This window comes from Harpia harpyja, chromosome 15, assembly GCF_026419915.1.
Source record: "Harpia harpyja isolate bHarHar1 chromosome 15, bHarHar1 primary haplotype, whole genome shotgun sequence".
Classification (NCBI taxonomy): Eukaryota; Metazoa; Chordata; class Aves; order Accipitriformes; family Accipitridae; genus Harpia; species Harpia harpyja.
Window position 1 is genome coordinate 15,800,450 of NC_068954.1, and position 19,869 is coordinate 15,820,318.

The following is a 19,869-nucleotide window of genomic DNA, read 5'->3' on the forward strand; positions in this document are numbered from 1 at the left end:
AGTGGTAGTTCTATAACTGCCATTCTCCCTCTCTCATTACTTCTCCTGCGTGATTCTTCTGTCCAATTCATGGCTGTGTCCCAAGACCACCACCTCACAGATGTGGTCTCCAGGAGAGCAGCAGCAGGGGTGTCTGGGCACGTTTTCCTTGGCTTGGGACAAGTCTCGCATCTCACATTTGCCATAGGTTTGCTGATTCTGTGCTTATTGCCCAAGTCAAGCGCCAAATTTCCAAATTTTTCTGGTGTTTCCATTCTTATCCTGCTAGTACTGGTCACACGTGAGGGCCACTGGTTTCACAGAGCCACCCAACCTTTCACAGCAATAATAATACCACAGTGGACATATAGTAACACAGTGTCCAAAGGGTGACACTTGGACATGCTGTGCTGGGTACCAGAAGGTGGACAAGACTTAACCACTGCCTTACTCTGTTTTCACAATGACCCACCAGGCTTCAAGCTAGGCCTGCCCTAAGGCACTGGAATTAAAAAGTAAACGAACAATTAAATTCCTACATTTAGATTGCGAGTCCAGACGTTTCGAATCCAACCGGGATCTTTCATCAATGGGATCTGAAAGAAAAAAAGAATAATGAGGAATAATACAGTTAATTAACTATGCACAGAAGTTAATGTATCCAGGCCTCAATTATGGTCCTTGAAACCCAGCTGCTCTAATGAATACCTCTCCTGTGACTCCATTGCCCTTGTGTCATCCTCACTTTTTATCTGTACTCTTTCCACCATCTCAGTTTTCAGGTTTTTTGCAGAAGGATTGAATCCTCTGCTGGTAGGATCTGTTTCATCAGCTGGAGAGAGCTTGGAAGCAGAAAATCCCTGAGCTCTGAAGAAGCATGGACCACAACAAGCTCTGTTTATTCTTTTGCAGGATGGGGATGCCCAATGCAAAGGACAGACGCAGAGCTGTAATCCCCCTCTGCTGCCTAGGGAAAAGATCTTTTCATATGGCAGCATCCCTAGATCTGTTCATGGTACAGGAAGACCTCTAATACCCGGTAGGACAGGAAAAGGAATTCTGTAGGACAAGAAGAGCACATTTCAGCCCCTTTGAAGCAACCTGGAGTGCAGGGGCTGCATACCAGAGCCAGGACTTTATTCCCTGAGTAGTCCCCTGCTGACAGGCAGCACAGGAGCCTCAACAGCGTGGCTGCACTTTCAGAGTCAGAGCCCCAAAGCTGAGGTGGCACACAATTACTGTGACAACCTATTTCTGTATACATAGAAGTAGGAGTGAATGGTGACTTCATTTTTAAAGAAGACACAGTTGCAAGACACATTGAAATAAATTAATACCTAGTAAAAAGGGGAAGCTGCCAGTGTTGCTGGAGATGATGGGATTCATGTTTCAATTAAAAGGAAAAGTTATTGAAGAGAAATTCTGTACTGCATTTTATACTATTTTTTATTCCATAGTGAAATTTTGTACTGAAAGGACTAATTCTACAGTATTAATAAATATAATGATATGAACAAATCATTTGAAAGATATCCCTTTGGTGTTTAGAAAAATTAACATTCAAACATGGCCAGGTTTGCTGGTGGTGTGTGTTCTGTTCATTCATATTCCCTTATATTCAACTCTCAAAATTTTTCAAGCACAAATGCTCACCAGAAGAAAACCAAACTCATTGTACTCTTTATCATTCTCAAGATATATGACACCCAGAATACTCTGTGGAGTCTTACTGAGCAAATAGAAAAGACATGAAATGATCCCTTTTCTGAACTTTCTCTCATTTAAATACAGGTAATGAAACAATAACAAATAAGGAGGAATCAGAAATAGAAAAACAAGCATTACAGAAATGAATTCACCCAGTTCTGGGGTAGGTGCACTTCTTAAGGGTTCCATTAATGTTCATTACACTCACTCACACACTCTGTTATATGTATTATTAGAATAACATTTTGTGTGGGTGATGTGAAAGGTAAGTTTGGGGTGGCACCATCAGGAGAAGACAGTAGAGTTCTGGCACATAGCCCTTCTCTGTTCATGATAATACCTTGCACTTGAGCATTCCATTAGGGATTGCACCACGCTATTCAAATACAATTTACCAAGTCTCTCAACAGCCTTATGGGCCAGGAGGTATTATTAATTCCATTTTTCAAATGAAGAAACTGAGATACACCCTGATTAAATGACTTACTCTGCATTACAAAGGAAGTCTAGCATCAGAATTAGAAACAGATCTCTTCCCATACGACCCATTGTTTTAACAAGTCTATCCTTTCTATTCTCAGAAGCAGAACAAAAATATTGGCATTATTGCACCAATAATTAAATGAACAGAAATACTCTTGCAGGCTAAATTATTAATTGAAATACAGATGTGTGTTGTATGCAAATGCTGGATTTAACATAATTATATTTTCCTGTTGCATGTGCCTGTTTGCGTTTAAGAGGGATCTTGCTGCTTTGTTGACCAAGATGGTGGCTTGAAGATATCATAGCAGTTGACTGCTCAGTGATAACACTAAATATTTTAGAACATGAAATATCCCAGTTTCATCCCATTTTACACAGTCTGAGGTGTGGGTCTCAGGGTATGTCTTTAGTCTTTGCTGCTTTTGTAATTCTAGGAGCACTTCCATCTCCCGAGGGAGAGGTGCCAGCCCCGTCCATGTCTTGACCATGTAAGAAGGAAACCCAGATGTGCCGGCTGGATGTAGTGTTTGGGGAACAACTGGGTTCACTCCCTGGAAAATGCCTGCTCCACAGTTTGGCTGTAGCCTCCAGATTTCCCAAAGGAAATCAGCTGTGCAAAACAAGAACCAGTTAGGGTACTAATCTGCCACCTGTGCACACTGCTGGCTCTAGAATAGCTGCTTTGAGGCTGGAAGGAGTGGCTGTGAGGGCAGGCAGTATACTGGGAAGTGCCGCCTTCTTACTCCAAACATCAGGAACATGTTGGCAGAGTGTCTCAAGGGGTTTTTGTATTAATTCATCCCTTCTTCCTCTTTCCCCAGCCTTTGCAGTCTGGTCTGGAGCCCACTCAACTGAAAAACAGCTCAGATGAGTAGATTTATTTTCAAATATCTGTATTCATAAAAGGACTAAACTGACCCTCCCTCCCTCCCCCTCTCCTTTCCTCCCCTTCCTCCCTCCCTCCCTTCCTCCCTTCCTTCCCTCCTTCCTTCCTCTCTTTCTTTCTTTCTTTCTCCTCCTTTCTCTCTCCTTCTTTCCCTTGCTTTTATTCCCTCTTTCTCTCCCTCTTTCTTTCCTTTTCCTTCTTTCTTAAAACCAGTCAAGGTTGGTTCTTAAAACCAATATCTCAGAAACACAATAATAGGAACTGCCACAGAAAAACAGTATGGTTCATTAGCAGAGAAGTCAACACTGCGTTGCAACAGAGTTGGTAATTGTACAATAGTGCTGCTGCCGGTGCATCCAGTTCCTCTGAAAAACAGTGATCAGAGACAGTCCTGTAAAACATTCTTTGTGTACTGGTGTAACAACCACGCGACTCTCCAGGATCTCTGCCAGCAGTTTAAAAGTACAGTTAATGTTGCAGTTAAGTATTTGATCTTTAGGGTTGTCTAATCTCTGCTTCTGCTCGCATTTGAAAAACAACCCTAAGGAGCTTTCATTCAGTCCTGCAGTTAATGGAAAAGTTTAGTATTTATTGAATGATATTTGTCCGTTGTTTAGAGTGACTGTTATAAATCAACTGTCTGCCTTTCCTATTCAGTAGGCTTGGAAATGCAAACTGACATGAGTAAAAATTATTTTAAAGCAGACACAATGCATCACATCTTTTCTTCAGCTGTGCCAGTTTCTGTAGTCACCCTGCTGACCTTAGAGAACAAAGCTAATGCAGGGAAAAGATGACCTTGCACTTAAGCTAGTGAAATAGGACACAAGGGCTGTTCCTGTACAAGAAAACTAAACAGAGTCAAGGCACAGGCAGAGGCACTGGGACACTCTGATCTGTGCCCTGATACTGGAAGAATAGCACATGGCACGGCTGCAGCCCCAGCCAGCTAGCAGCTCCCAGCTTGGGAATGAGCACACAGCATTTCCAACAGGCATCTGAATGGGGCCAACTGGTTTTGAGGGTTGAAGGACCTTAATAGCATGGAGGTGACTAGACCACGCCAGGCAGCATCAAAGTTGGAAGATGGCACTGTCACTGTTCACTAGCACCAGTGTAGCCAAGAGATCCAGATCTCCTCTGGAGCTACCTGAGCTTTCTTCCTTCCAGGAGTGTGGATGTATCACAAGCCCCGTTGCTCAGTTCTCCTGATGTCTAACAGGAATAATATCCTCCTAAGCTGTCAAGGTAAATTCATTAATATTCATAAGAAAACTGTAACTTGCAGTGCAAAGCAAAATTTGCCTTTTGACCCCTAAAGAGAGGCTTTATGACCCTATCTTGGCCAGTCTGGCAGCATTAAGCCAAGCTGTACTTTTCCCAGCTAAATATGAAGCGTTTAAGAATTAAGAGATTTCTTATAGCTGTTAGAAGATGGAATAAAACAAGAGGAGATTCAGAGATAACAGATATTATGGCATGATATCTGCAGGAGAACAGATTAGTCTATACTTCATACTCTCACTAGAGTGAAAAACATATATAAAAATATTGCAAAGAAAAATGAAAAGGTGGTAAACATAATCCATGTCTCCTTGGGAGAGATGGAGATGCGGTGAGCATGAAATGCAACAGGAAACACGTACGCATTAGGAAAACTTGACAGTACCAGGAGTAGGCAAGGTCTGATATGGCTTGCCAGAAGAGGCTGAGATCTCTCAGAGCAGGCTGCACAGGCATTCTTCAGACATGTTTTAATTATAGTTGAATTTGCCTGTAGGCATAGAAATGGACCGGATGATCTCTGAGTCTCTTCCAGCCTTGTATTCTATTATTCTGTGACAAAGTCACACAGCAGGATGAGGCTGCACTTCCAGGACCTCTTTCCTAGCAATGAAATCTCACAGTGTAAAAAATTCAGAAACCGGTGGTGAAAACCCTGTTACATGAAATGTTTTGAATCTGACTAAGAAAATAGTGCAGAAACGAGTTGTAGGGAAGTGTGGCAGAGTAGCTAAGGGATGGGCTGGGTGACCTAAGAGGCTCTTCAGTCTCAAACTTCTGACCCGGTCTCACGACATCACCTGACTGGTGTTTAACTCATCACACTGATGCAACAGATGTTGTAAACAAAGTTACTCATTTGTGAATTACTCAGGTAATTAAAATCTGGTTCCTACAGTAATCATGCCTCTTAATGTAGTTAAGTACACACTGTATGTGTGCTTCGTTGCTGCTAATACCAGACAGAAACATCCTATTTCTTCCCTTGAGGAGCATCTGATTTTACAAAACAATTATGAGACCCACCTCTGATGCCCAGAGGTGACTTACATCTTCTCTGTAGTGTGGGTGTCTAGTGCAGAGCAGCTGATCTGTTCTTTCACAGAGACCCGGAGATGGTACCTTTGATGAGGGGATGCTGTCTCCACTACAGAGTGTCTTTTAAGCAACAAAGAGGAAGGAGGGTCACCTTCTTTTAAGATAAGATGACAATCCTAAATTCAGCAGATGACCAACTTACCTTTCTAAATGACCTAAAGAAAGAAAACCATTTCCTAGTATCTGGAATAGTCAGGTTTGACTGAGAACATAAAGTTTTCCTGGAGAGGTGTAACTAGAGTCAGGTGAAGCTTGGGACATCAATAAATAATGTCAAAGAAATGTAACTACAGAGAGCTCTGTCAGAAACTGCAGTAGCGAGTTCCTAGTCAAACGGCCTGATGTTTTAACCCACCAAGCCAAAGAATTGCTGTCAACATTTACTTTCTACAAGAAGGCTACCAAAATATAGCTGCTGGTCTGTAGGAGGCCACATGGGGGACTACAGCACATGGAGATCAGCACAGTTTAAGTACTTCGCAACATGAAAACCATCGCCAAGCTTTATCGTATGGAGTGGAGAAGGCCCAACAAGAAACCAGTTCTGCTTTATCACCTCACTCCAACTTGGCCTGCGCCATTGCTTTCAAGTCAAAGGAGCCATTATGCTCAAGCATTTTGGTAGCTCTGGCATCACAAGGAGAGAGGCACAGGTACAGGGTGGGAAGATCCCAGGCAGCTTGGAGCCTCCTTACTTGCCCAGCCCCCACAGCCTGCATTGCTCCGGGGGCAGCCTGGGAGCCAGGGCAGCTCCTGCAGGGCGAGCACCACGTTCTCCCTGCCCCTTCACTGCTGAAAATAGGGATAGCTGCGTTTCGCACTACCTCAAGTTCCTAAATGATTTTAAAAAGCAGACATATGCTGAATGCTTTGCAATAATCCAGCCTCTAAATTAAAAACCTGAGAATATCCTGGCATTTCTGTCCAATCTTCTTGCTAAGTGTCAGTGGGAGAAGAGGAACTGTTGGACTGCTGCGATCTGCAGCAGAGCCCAGACATGGTGGTTTGCTGACTACATTTGAAGCGAGTTTGAGTAAAGGTAAAAATAAGGGCTGGAGGCGAAACACTACACGGCAGTTAAATTATTTAGCCAGGCACCTCGTTGAGTACGTCCCAGCACTGGGTTAACGCACGAGACTCCAGTGCCGGTCTTTGAAATACACCCATCCAGCCTGGTGCCTTACATCAGGTCTGAATTCTTTCTGCTGAGCTCTTCCCATTTCTTAACCCCACATTAGTCACTCACTAATCAGAGAATTTAATCAGAGAATTATCAGCTGTTTATCTCAAATCTTATGACACATCTATTGACGGCTGATAAAGGCCGTTTCCTCATCTCCACCAAACCATTCGGCTCGAGAAGCCTGTTTGACAGCCACCTCCGCTGCCTGACGTGGTGGCCCCACCACAACGCCTGCTGCTTGCTTTTGGCTGGTGTTTTAATGACTGCAGTTAACACCGCACCTGGGAATGTTCCCCTTAGGAACTACCCCGGGCTACCAAAAGGCGTTTCATGAGGTGATGTTTCCACATCACCCGATCATCACGCCCTCCTTCGTGGCATTGGCCTTTCCAGACCCGGAGGCCTGCCCGCCCTCTCCTTCACAGGGCAGCTTCCCCATCAGGCCTGGAAATGGGGGCTGCCAGCTGCGGCTCTCCTCCCCACCACTGAGGAAGGCCATGCAAGCCTTTCACCAGAGGAGGGTTAAAATGACTGCCTCCTCCTCACGGTTAGGGGCAGAAAGCTGGCGGGTAGTGGAGCTGCACGACTGTGGTATCTGCACCGTACGTGCCCTTGCACGTTGGGCTTAGCCCTGTGGGAAGCTTTGGGTCATCCGGACCCTCGCTGTTAAGTACAAGGCAGAGGAGTTCAGAGCTAGATCCGGCAGAATATGGGATTTGCACCCGTGAAGAATCTGGAGACTTTGGGGTTTTCGTGATAAATAGAGAACAGACCAAGCTGATGCCCGCCCCATTGATATTCATTCTGAGACACCAGATACGTGCTTCGTTATGTACACAGAGGACCCTCAGGAGGAAAAAAAGGCAGGAGCTATTGAGAAGCTCTTGGCTTAGTTCAGACATATTCTGGTCAAACAGGTATGGCAGCGGAGCCAAACCCGGAGCAGTCTTGTTTACAGGCTTGAGAAACTGGGTTTGTGACACACGCTGGATCCTCAGGCTCTGCGGCACGCAGAATTACACAGGAATAAAAACTGCTATAACTGCTGTGCTGCTGCCTGCTCTTTAAATAACACCAGGCACAGTTTGTGTGTTTTCACTTGCTAGTAAATTTTGCCATAGGTCACATACAAATGCCTTATAGAAGCTTGAGGGGAGCTTTTCGAAAGGACCATTTCCCTGATCCCATTTGTTTTCTGTGTAAATCTGGGCACAAGTTTCAAGAGTGGGGATGGGGTTAGGAAGATGACAGGCACAAAACTGGGTGCTGTACACTGCAAAGCTGTATGAGCCTTTCGTGTTGTGAATTGAACCCTTTGTCCGTTTGTCTAATGCAGCTGCCTCCGTAGTGTGGCATAAAGGTCGCGGCAGCAGGTGGGAGGTAATGGTCACATCTGGGGCTGACCCTTACAAATCAGCTGGGCTTTTTATTCTGTTTACTCGCTGTGTTTGCTTGTAGACTTTTACTCAGAGGTCTTCCCTGTCAGTATCGTAGCTGCAGGTGATGCTTGCCATTCCCTGGCCCATTGATTTGTGGTAAGCCTCCCATAAGAATGCAATTTATTCAGGGCAGGTTAAATTTTGCCATATAGGGAAGTTGCTTCAAGTCAGAACTGATATCTAAGTACTCATGTATAAGCTACCATCCAGAGTCAGCCAAGTGTACCAACAGAGTAATGTGCACATCAAGTTTTAAGATACGGTTTCATGACAGGTTTGAAAGAGTAGTAACAAGCCTGCATTAAAGTGCAAGTGAATTAAAATATACTTGGGATTTTTTCTACTTTGTCCATCTAGGAAAAAAAAATACAGATAGGTTTGCTATGATTCTTTCTAACCTTTCATGCAGACAAATCTTACAGCCTCACATGCACATTACTAACTGTAGAAAAAATATATCATTCGCTTATATGTAGTCTTCATAGTTTTTTAAAGGGATTTGCTAGCCAGAGCCTTTTAGGGAGTAAGTTTAGGTCATTTTGTGGAACATACCTATGTTTGTAATACGGAGAGGACAGACCTTGTGTCCTAAGATCAGATTTCTGGAGTGGAAGCAACAGGAGAAGAAAAACAATCCTACATCTGAGGGGTGGGTCAGGAAGTTTGGAAACTTCCATTGTGGCTGGCACTGTCGCAGGCTTTCTGTGCTCTGCTGCACAACCCAGCTAACCTCACTCTGCTTCTGTTTTTTAAATATAAAATAGAGAAAAGAGTATCAGCCTCAGACTACTGTTATGAAACTGAATTTCTCAATGTTCACAAAGGATCTGAGTTCCTTGGGTGAGTACACAGGGCTCACACGTAGTAAAGACTACGTGTATGTAAAAGTAAACACAAATTTGTAAATAGACTTTGGAAGCAGTTCCCTGCTGGATTTTATCCAGGAGTTCAGAAAATAAGGAGGAGGGGAAAGCTAAGTGTGCCTTTCATTGCACATGATTTGTTTTTCTCACTAACGCTACACACTGTTCTGGACTACTTCTAGGAAGAAGGAGGCAGTCATAAAAACCAATCAAAATACGCTACAACTTTGCTGACTAGTAGATAAACAGCACATGCAGAACAACAGGAAGCTTTTGACTCAAATTCTTGGGCAGAAGCATCGCAGAATGCAATGGGGCAGGAGCGCATTATTCCTGCAGCGCAAGTTTAGTATTTGTTCATATAGAAAGCTTTAAAAGTCTTTAGAAATATTGTAAAACATGTTAATAATCCCTTGGGTTTAACTGGGCTTTAATTAATATTAAAATAATTGGATTGGCTTTGAAATTCTTCCACCATGTAACAATATCGCACTTTTAGAGGTTCCGTGCCTTTCCTCCTACTTCCCTCAGTATTTTGCCTAAACCAGGCTCAGTGGCCTGGCATCTACTGCTCTCTTTTGTTAATATGTCATACAGGTTTTCTCCAGGCAGTGCAATGTAACGGGTGAAGCTTTACAGATCCCCGGCTGTAGAGAATGCAGTTTATGTCACCAGCAGATGCTCCACACAGGGCTGGCTGACCCAGAAGAATAGAGCAACAGGTCCTAACATTAACTACAAGTGTTTATTTTACACTCCTGAAGATGCCATTGCTGCTAGGCTGGTGGTAAAGCACTGCCAGATTGATACGGCAACAACCAGCTGCCCTCAGGAATGCTTTGGGACTCTGTTTTTTGTATTTGTATTTTAAGAACAATTTAGAGAGAAGGGTCTCAAGACCTGTGCCACAAATCTCCCCCAGCATCCAGTGACATGGCTGAGGACATCAGAGATCCACCTCTGTCAGTGGAGGATCCTGACTGGTGTTTCTGCTACCTACACAGGGCTGGTTTTCCCCAGAAGTTAAATCAAGGGAACATTCAAAGCTCAATTTTGTGAATCATTTATTGAGTACATCAGACTTTAAAGATACTCCTGCATTCAGATGGATGAAGGATTATTAACTACTCTGTGAAAAATTAACACCTCCTGATACTCCGGACTGGCAGGGTCCATTTTTAAATTAACTTCAGGAAGTTAATTCAGGAAGATTAGGAAATCAGCAAAAAGTGATAGTGACAAGAGAAAATCTGTTCACTGTAGCAGGCTCCAGCATATTTACTTGTTTCCTTTTCATTATGCAATGTCCATAATGTAATTATTCCTATGTGAAGGGATTCCTGCAGAGAGCAAGCACATAGGTCCAGCTGTTCTTGTTTTGCTTGAGGAGCCAACACAGGACTACAACTTTTCAGAGCCTTTCTCACCCAGGTCACAGTTTTCATTATATGGCACCAGTTGAGTAGAAAGATGTCCTGCCTCTGGGTTGGTGTCCTGGTTTCAGCTGGGATAGAGTTAATTTTCTTTCTAGTAGCTGGTATAGTGTTATGTTTTGGATTCAGTATGAGAAGAATGTTGATAACACACTGATGTTTTCAGTTGTTGCTGAGTAGTGTTTAGACTAAGTCAAGGATTTTTCAGCTTCTCATGCCCAGCCAGCAAGAAGGATGGAGGAACACAAGAAGTTGGGAGGGGACACAGCCAGGGCAGCTGACCCAAACTGGCCAAAGGGGTATTCCATACCATGTGACGTCATGCCCAGTATATAAACTGGGGGGAGTTGGCATGGGGAAGGTTGCTGCTCAGGAACTAACTGGGCATCGGTCAGCAAGTGGTAAGCAATTGCATTGTGCATCACTTGTTTTATATATTCCAATCTTTTAATTAGTATTGTCATTTTATTATTATTGTTATTATCATTATTATTTTCTTCCTTTCTGTTCTATTAAACTGATCTTATCTCAACCCACGAGTTTTACTTTTTTTTTCCTGATTGTCTCCCTCATCCCACTGGGTGTGGGGGAGTGAGTGAGCAGCTGCGTGGTGCTTTGTTGACGGCTGGGGTTAAACCACAACAGTTGGTTTGTTAGTGTTAGTGTTAGCGAGATAGCATTAGATTTGGAGTCTCCATGGTATACAATGCAAAGGTGTTTAATGTAAGAACCCTCCTATATTCAGCCCAGATGTACCTATCTGACTTTAAGGACAGAGACTGACTTGCCTGACTTCAAGGCAACCTTTTTTAAGTGGGACCATATCCTGGGGCTGCCTCTCTTACCTTAGACATCCATAACAAAGATGGTTACATCTGGATTCCCTGTGTAATCTACAGGAAGTGTAGCATTGCTAGAGCATGATCCATCTGAGCTACCTTAAGATGGCTTGACATAGAGCACTCAAATACAACCTGTTTTCTGTAAATGGACCTCTGGCCTGTCTTGGGAAGACCATTTCCATAATGTCCTGCTATTCTTTTTCCTTTACCTTTTTCACCCTTTTCCTCCACAGGATAGTTTGCTTTTGTACCTTGCCTAAAGCATACTGCTTCCATCAGAGGCTGCAGCTCCATGAAACAGTCAACTTTTCTTCAGCAAAGCTCTCATGGGCAATGGAGAAGTGAAAGCAAATGCAAATACATCCTGAAAATCAGAACAGAAGTCAAAAGAGCTTCATTTTTGTCACTATTAAGGTATCCTAGGGTTTACAAGGGAAAAGAACATGCATTAAGACTCACATTTTATACTGCTGTTTGCTGGCCTTCAGCAGTGCTTAGAAGCTTTAATTGTGCCCACTTTGCTGCACACTGTACAGGGACAAAACGAAAAGGTTGTGCCAGGGTCTCTCTTTTGTGCAATCCTCCCTAATTTAAGAAAGTGAAGGATTTCCAAATATTAGCATTCAAAAGTCTGGTCAGTCATTCACTGTCTGCTGCTTGTCACCAGCTTTATTAATATAATAAGGAATAAGACATCATTAATGTAGGCAGCGTAGGATGAGCTGAAAAGTTTGCTTGATGTGTACAGCAGGGTGAGGAATGTGCTGCCCAGCTGCCGCAAGGCCAGTGAGTGGTCAGGAGGTATGTCTGCTCCAGCACTCCCGATGTCCTGGTTTCAGGGATTCTTGTCTGGGGATTTATAAAGGCCTTTTATAAAGCAGATAATAAACCACTAGCGTTACCAAGCAAATAAGGCCACTGTTTTTCAATAGCTGTGAACCGGCACAAGCCAGTTAAAGTGAAGAACTGCCTCTCCCATGTGTAAACGTCGCACAGATGCCCAATGAGTAGCAGCTTCCCTAACCTTAGCCAAAACCTAAGCAAGCTTACAGTTCCCTCTGTAGGCAGTGGAGAGGTAGAGACGATTTCAAGGACTGATTTACTCCAACGGGATTGTTGCTTTTGGATTGCAGAAGCAAATCCTTCTGTGTGTTTGAACGAACCCTCCCTTTCCATTGAACACAAATGCGGTAAAAAAATCTGCAGCATCGTATTGTGCTCCCTCCGACATGGGTGGAGACAAAATGAGTCCATGGAAAAGCAGGACGTGGAAGCCCCAGGGAACCTGTGGGAATCCCTGGAGCAGCTGGGATTAAGGATCATTCCCAGATGCCATGCAAGGAAGAGCCAAAGTCTGATGCCTCTGGCCTTTGGCAGCCCTTCTCAGTGGAGGGTGAAGGCTCCCTCCAGCTCCTGCCAAAAGCTAAGGGGAAGCATTGCTGGGCTGGATGCAGCCCAGCTCTTGCATACATCTTACATGGGTGCTTTGTGGAAGGCAAACCTTTTCCCCACCAGCCAGTGCCCCCAACCCTCTGGATCTGTCATCCCTCACCCACCAACTCTGCTTCACTCTTGCCATTAACCCCCCATCTCTTCCCAGCCTTTCTTCCAAACCTGGCTCTGTCACCACAGGCTATCCCACTAGTAGTCCTTTCTTACTTACAGGCTACAGGAAAAGTGCCCAGCCCATGCAAAAGGTAAATACCTGGGTCTGCAGTAAGCACTGGGTTAATACTTAGTCCAGAACATTTTCGTAGTGCCTCACCCATCGCAGAAACTTTGCTCTCTTACCCAGCTGCCCAGAACCACTGAGAAAACTGAGTTGGGAAACTTGACCATTGCCTCTCCTGCTGCACTAACCTGTCACCCATTAGGCACATACTGCCTGCAGGAAATTAGACACCTGCTTTGGTCTTCTTGCAGTCATTAAGGGTTGGTGTAGTATGTCTGCCAAACCCCTATTAATAAACCACCTTTTTGTCTGTCGCAGAGTCATGCCAAGACAAAATGCCGTTCCCCTTCTACCACTCGTTGTCTTTGTGTTTCACAGGTCCTAACAGAGCTTTATTTTCTGTACCATTTCCTGATCTACTGAGATTTGTGCAGCGCTTACAAGAGGAGGAAGAATATAAAAATCAGTAAACTAGTCACATAAATAAGAGTTACAGGAAACTACTTGTTCTCAGCTATACCATTAGGGCCTGGCTATCCACAACCTACCCTACCCTAGGGGGAAAAGAGAGAGAGAGAAAGTATATTAAATTTGAGCAAAATGTAAGCTCTATGGCACAGTTTCTATCCAAACGTGTTGCTGCAGAAATGTTCTGTGGCCATCTTCATGGGCTCCTACTTTACAAGTCTAACACAGCTGCTGGAGGGAAGCAGAAGGGAGAGATGAAATGAAAAATAAAGCAAACTTCCTTCTTCCGTCATTTAAACTCCCTTCACTTAATGTTACTTTTTACATAGGAGGGGGGAAAAGTATTATTGTGTTTATAATCTGTTTATTAAATGCATTACCCCTCTCATATACAGCACAGCCTCCATGAATCTCAAAGTACATTACAAAAGATGTTATTAGCATAATCCCCTTTTAACAGATGGAGCAACTGAGAAAGTTGCAGTGGGTTATTGAAACTCATCCAGCAGCACAAGGGAAAATAAATAGCTTTGTCATCCTGTCTCAGGCCAGCACTGCACTGATTAGACCAAGAGCTACAGGTCATTTCTCAATCTTAGCTGAGAGTCAAGTCTTACTTGACTTACATTCAAATTTTGGCCTCTATTGCACACACAACATAAAATTTCCAGGGGAAGGGATTTATGAGTACGCAAACATTTTTACCAAAGGTCATGTCTGTATTGCTTTAAATTAGCTCAGTTGCAATGACTTTTGCATTTCCAGTGACCTTGCAAAAAATGCCAGGACTCAGCCAGTGAATCCAATTTAACTAATGATACAGAGACGAAGGACAATTAAATACCTATGGGAAAACTCTCCTTCAAGTTTAATCTGTTTTATTTTAAATTAGGCTAATACAAATTCAGGAAACTGTTGTTTTTCAAGAGAGTTTTCATACAAATATTTCTTGCAATTTCTTTATTTATTAAAGAGTATATTTCCATTTAATTTCCTAAGTGCCCCTTTTCAGGAAAGCCCCCCTGCAGATGCGTTTGAATCATAAAAACCTCTAAGCAAAAGCTGGCAGACTGGAAGTGCTCAGACATTTATGATGAAAGGAGACCCCCTGAACTCTAGAGATTTCTCAGATATATTTACCGGGATGGAAATCCCACAAAGCCCCGACTTATACCTCTGCCTCATGTTTCTCTGCCTTCAAGCATCCAAGAAATGATGAGTCCATGGGATCCTAAAATACTTAGGAAAAGATAGGGCAATCCATCATGATTTCCAGATTTTAAAAGAAAATTAATGACCTTATTAGCAAAGCTATGCAGAACTCCTAATTGCTTGTGTAAGTAAAAATTAACCTTGAGATGCTTGATGATCTATTACTTGCTTTCTAAAAGGTCATCTCCATCCTGTAGCAGACTGCTATATGGAGGATATTAGCATCAAAGCTTTACTACATGCAGAGGGTGAGCAAAGAAAATGGTGCATTATACCCCAGCATAATGCAGAAAAAACACCCCTGAGATGTAAAATGCTGATGTAAAGGTAAGTAAATGAAAAACTTTCATACTGGTTAGCAGGTATACAAAATATCTGGATGTAAGGATACATCCAGATTAATTGACTTTTTTTTTTTTTAAACGATACATCCAATTTAATTGACCATGCTCGCTGCAGGCTGTTACTTACCACATTGCCTCATTTCTAACAAGAGGAAGATAAATTCCAGGCATTAGCCATAAATAATGTGTGTGACCACTGGAGGTCACTTTTGGTTTAGAAATTCTCCACTTTAGAGGCCTTTTGGCAGCAACACAACTGCAAAAGCAGAAAGAAGCACAACTGGGGTTTGCAACTTGTTCATGAAAATTCATTGAAAAATATATATTTCATTTTAAGGTATTTTGTAGCTCAGAAGGGCTTCAGGGAATTCTAGCAAATTGTCTTCATGAAACGGTTATTCTCACTAAATTTTTTCCATATTACAGAGTGGCTGTAATTTTCCATATTGCAATGTGGCTATTTTGGTCTGATAGACAATACCGTTAACAAATCAATGAATTGAAGCAGCAACTATAGGATTTGTTTGGAATGAAAAAGAACATATTTTCTGTCTTTGTGGCTCTGCAGACACATTACTGGCTCTGCATTTAAAGGAAGAAAATGTTAAAAATATTCGCCTGATCCATGGATCAGATATCTACCACTTAGCTCAAAGGCTCCAAGTTTCCAGCTTTTGCCACTGAAGAAGTGAAGAAGGAGCAAAGAAAAGTAGCAATACTCTGTGTACTGGATTAATTTCTAGACTAAGCCTGCAAAATCTTACTCCTCTGAGGGATCATCCTTAGATGACTGCTACAATTGACTTCAGAGGGAGAGTGTCTCAATACAGATTCAGATCCTGTAAACCTGTAAAAAGGTTTTTTTAGACCAGCTGCCAATGTTCAGCCTCTTTCTTTTTGCAGTTTTTTCTTGTTTGCTCAGATCCTGATGAAAGGGGGCTGCTTCCTGGCCTCTCTTGCTTGGGAGCAGCCGTGCAATCCCTTGGCCCCATCTCTGTTGGGCAAAGGACAATTTGCTCATCCATTATAGCAGTGCATTTCAGCAGCGATGCCACAAACCCAGCATTACTTCAAGATCAGACCAAGGCTTTTGCGAAATTCAGAAGACAGAAGGGAAAAAAGAAAGAGAGGGCAAGAGAATATAGAAACCACATAAATTCTTCCATCAAGTATTTTCTTCCTGGCCTTTCTGAAGGAAGGATCGAGAACTTATTGTGGATGGGCATGTCTCCATTGCCTAGTAACAGTGCAATGTAGTGCCTGCTGTGTTCGTGTAAATGATTGCTCTTTTGTGCTGTGGTCTGTGGTTTTGATGATGAACTTCCTGTGAGACTGTAAAGATAAAAATCACAGCTTGCCACTTGTTGAAGATTTAAAGAGCTATAACTTCTAAGTGGTACTACTGAGGGATAAACAGGCTCTTGACTCCTGCCCCCAAGGACCATGGCAGTGCCGCAGAATTTCAGTTGCTGAAACCTAAACAAAACTCACGTGCAAGCACACAAAATTCCTGCCCGTCAGGGGAGTCTCAGGCCCCGACAGGACGCAATGCAAAGAAGCTCTGCAAAGCTGGCCAGAGACTCTCCTTTGCTGTCAGCTTTGCAGGGAAACCACCCCAATACAGCAACAATGGGCAGTGGCACAGGCGTACAGAGAGCTCGAGGATGGCGGTGAAGGTACCAGCTCCAGCTGGAACAATACAGAGCATAGGTTAAAGGAGAAACAGTTTCAGGAACTTCTTTTTCTCTCTGCATTCATATATATGACATTATACTGGTAAATTCTTATAAAAATAGCAGCTGATTTTCCTGTGAGGGTGCCTACTGGTACCAAAAGAGAGAAAATTAATTCTGAGGATGGTCTTGGGGTCACTTTCCTTCCTCATTTCATGAACTGCAATCCCAGGTGGAATGTTCCTCAGTTCTAATTCACGATGCATTTAAACTGGGAGTGTGGGGGCTTGAGCTGTAAGGCAGTGTGCCCTGTCAGGATGCGCATGCGCAAGGCTTTGCAGTAAAATGTGCCCTTTTCTTCATGCTGCTCCTTTACTCCACAGGCAAGCACAGCTTTGCTTTCCGTTCCCATGCTCACTTCCATGCCTGTCTCTAGCCCTCGACATATGCAGCTTTGCAATTTCTCAGTTATCTGTAGCTCTGTAAAAGCAATGAGATCGACAACACCATTTGCTCCCATTTCCTTAACACCAGCCCCACCCTTATAATATAATTTCAGCAAAGTAGAAGACAGTTCTGCATTTCCTGAATCATTTTGCCATGACCGGTCTTCTCCGATGATGCTCCCAGCTTGTGCCCATTAAAACCAGAGGCTGCATGTTCTGGGATGCCAACATGATGGTCCCTTTTCATGCGCACCCCTTTATGGTACCTCCGATCTCATGGCTCCCTGGGTGACGGCCGTGGGAAACACTCAGCTGATGAGAGCCCAGCCCTTATCTGCTAGTTGATTTGCAGTAGAAGCTCTTTGGGAACCTGCAGTGGAAGTGCCAGACTTTTGCTGCTTTTCAGGAAGCTTTTTCTTATCTCCCAGAGGCAGGGGACTTTTTAAATGGAAAAAAGTTTTAACCTTTGCCATGACTGGTAAGAGCTTGATAAATTTTTGAATGCAGACGTCTGAAAGTGGGTAGCAGGAAACAGATATGTATCACTGCTTTCAAAAATCTCAGATTTTAAGGCAGCCCTGTCTCTTGCGAGATGTGTTTGTGCTTTCTGCCTCTTTGGACTGGGTTTTTCTCATGTGCTCCACGTTTAGGAGTGTTTTGCACTTGCAGCCTAGATCTCAGTGTAGGTTTTGCTTAGCCACTCGGTCAGGGCTGCTGAAGCTCACCCCTGGGCTGACCAGTCCTTAGGCTGTGGCCTTGACGTGGTGCAAACTCCTGCTCCAGGTGAGATTCAGCTGTCACAGACCACTACGAGGAGTAGAGAGTCAGAAACAGAGAGGTTAACACTCTCTTTGCATTTACGGCAGCATAAGATAAATAAGTGTTATTAAAGCATTACTCATCGTGCAAAGAAAGGTTATCATGCAAAGGCAGCGTAGGCGACAGGAACTGGGGGGGCGAAGCAGCTGACAGCCTTGATACTATTTGCCTACCACTTACTGCCCTCACAGCCTTTTGTCCCCATGGACCAAGCTGAACTTTCAAACCTATATTAAGACAGGGCAGGATCTCTGAGACATGATCTGCAGATACAGAAGGATTGCTGACCTCCAGCAATCTGCTCTAAACAAAATGCAAAAGGACTCAGTCTCCAGTCTGAGACTGAGTCCAGAATGGTGCTCTGGGAGCTCCAGGGTGAACCACAGGGAAGGGTCAGGGTTCAAATTACTGTTTGTTTTTTCAGTAGGTGGGAAGACAGCACATGTGCTTGATGCTGAAGGAAAGAAGATCTGCGGTGAATACCTTTGAGACATATTTACCCTTGCAAAAATACATCCTCCGGTTGCTGCAGTGTCAGCCCTCCGAAACGGGAGCAAGGGGCTGCAACCAGGCAGCACCTGCTCCCCGCGCTGCAGCTGCTGACCTGCGGGCACGGCGGGCTAAGGCCACCGTGGGGGAAAGAAGCTCTTGCCTCTGAAAAGCCTGAGGTCTGCTCAGCAGATGGCTGCAAAAAGGCCCACCAAAATCAAACAGAACAAGAGCCCACACCGTGGACCCTGTGCGTAGGGCCGTAGTGGAATCCTTGTGCCTGAAGTGGTATGGGTCAGCCACGGGTCGGGAAGCCGGGGGGAGTCAGGCCCCGTGTGAGAGATCCTTCACTGGGGAAGGTCCACGGGATGGGGCAGTCCCAGAGCCCAGACCTTTCCCATCTGTGGGGACAGCTGGGATCTGTCCTGCTGTCAGAGCGGCCGGGGGCATCCTTACTGTAAAGTGCGGGACACTCGAGGTGACTGCAGCTGGCAGGTAAATGGGCGCTGACCTCCGGCTGGGCTGAGCCGGCACAGCATCGGTGGGGTGAGAGCAGGCTCTGGCCCTAGCCCCCTCTTTCCGATTTACGGAGGATAACAGTTTTCTTGCAGGAAGTCTCATAGTGAGAAACACGCAGGTGTTTTTAGCTTTCCAGAGAAACTGATGCTAATTAAATTGTTATCCCCACTGGAATTTGGTAAATCCAGGACTGCCTGCAGCCCTGGAGAAATGACAGTGTTTTATCAATGACCCAGTGGTTTGGCCTGGGACTGGGCAGAGACTGATAGAAACGTGCCCTTGAGAAGCCAAACCAGTCCCTCTCCCATGGCAGCACCAACTGCAGCTGTAGCACTGGCAGCAGACGGCAACTTAATTGCAGCAAGACTTCGCATTTCTATAAGGCTTGATCCCAGAGGATCTCGAAATACAATATAAGCTTCAGGTTAAATTAACTTAAAAACGTTGGGGAGAGGAGGGAAATGAAGGTTACAGTTTTCAAGTGTGCCCATTTAATTTGAGTACCCAGTACGAGCAGCTCAGGGGGGATTTTCACAGATGCTCAGCCCTTGCAGTTCAGGTGAAATTTGTAGAAATTCCTCTGAATGTGAAGGTATCAAGCTGGGATCTCGGAGCAGGGCTACCTACAATAAGTGGAAACATTGGAAAATAAAACCTGAATTTTGCCTAGGGCTATATGGGAAGTTTGTATTTGATTCAGGTATTTGCGCACATGTCCTTGTGTCTGCTATGCTTTGACAGGCCAAGTCCTGCTCTAAAATTTGGTGATAATGAGGGTGGGTGAGTACTTTCAATGTCCCTCCTAGATATTTCTGTAATCAAATGTGAACAGCATGGACATCACCTGTTAGCTAAGCTACACAGCCCACAGTATTTTATTACTTATCAGGTTAAAAAAAAAATCTTTATGGGGTCAAATTGAAAGAAACACCACCATGTGGAGAGCTTGGAGAAGTTTTAATAATACTCTCTTTTCTCCAGTGTGGAGGGTTTTTTGCTAAATATGTTACTGGTTTTCAATGCCTAC

General features: G+C 44.0%; 1 protein-coding gene across 2 annotated transcripts in view; it reads right to left on the reverse strand.

The window, feature by feature from the left end:
• The window catches only part of LPIN1 (lipin 1), an 85,354-nt gene that overhangs the window by 61,301 nt on the left and 4,184 nt on the right, over positions 1-19,869 (reverse strand). For both annotated transcript variants that reach the window (XM_052809527.1, XM_052809528.1), the window contains exon 2: positions 519-575. In XM_052809527.1, the coding sequence (XP_052665487.1) occupies positions 519-575 (57 nt within the window). The remainder of the gene's footprint in view (positions 1-518; positions 576-19,869) is intronic.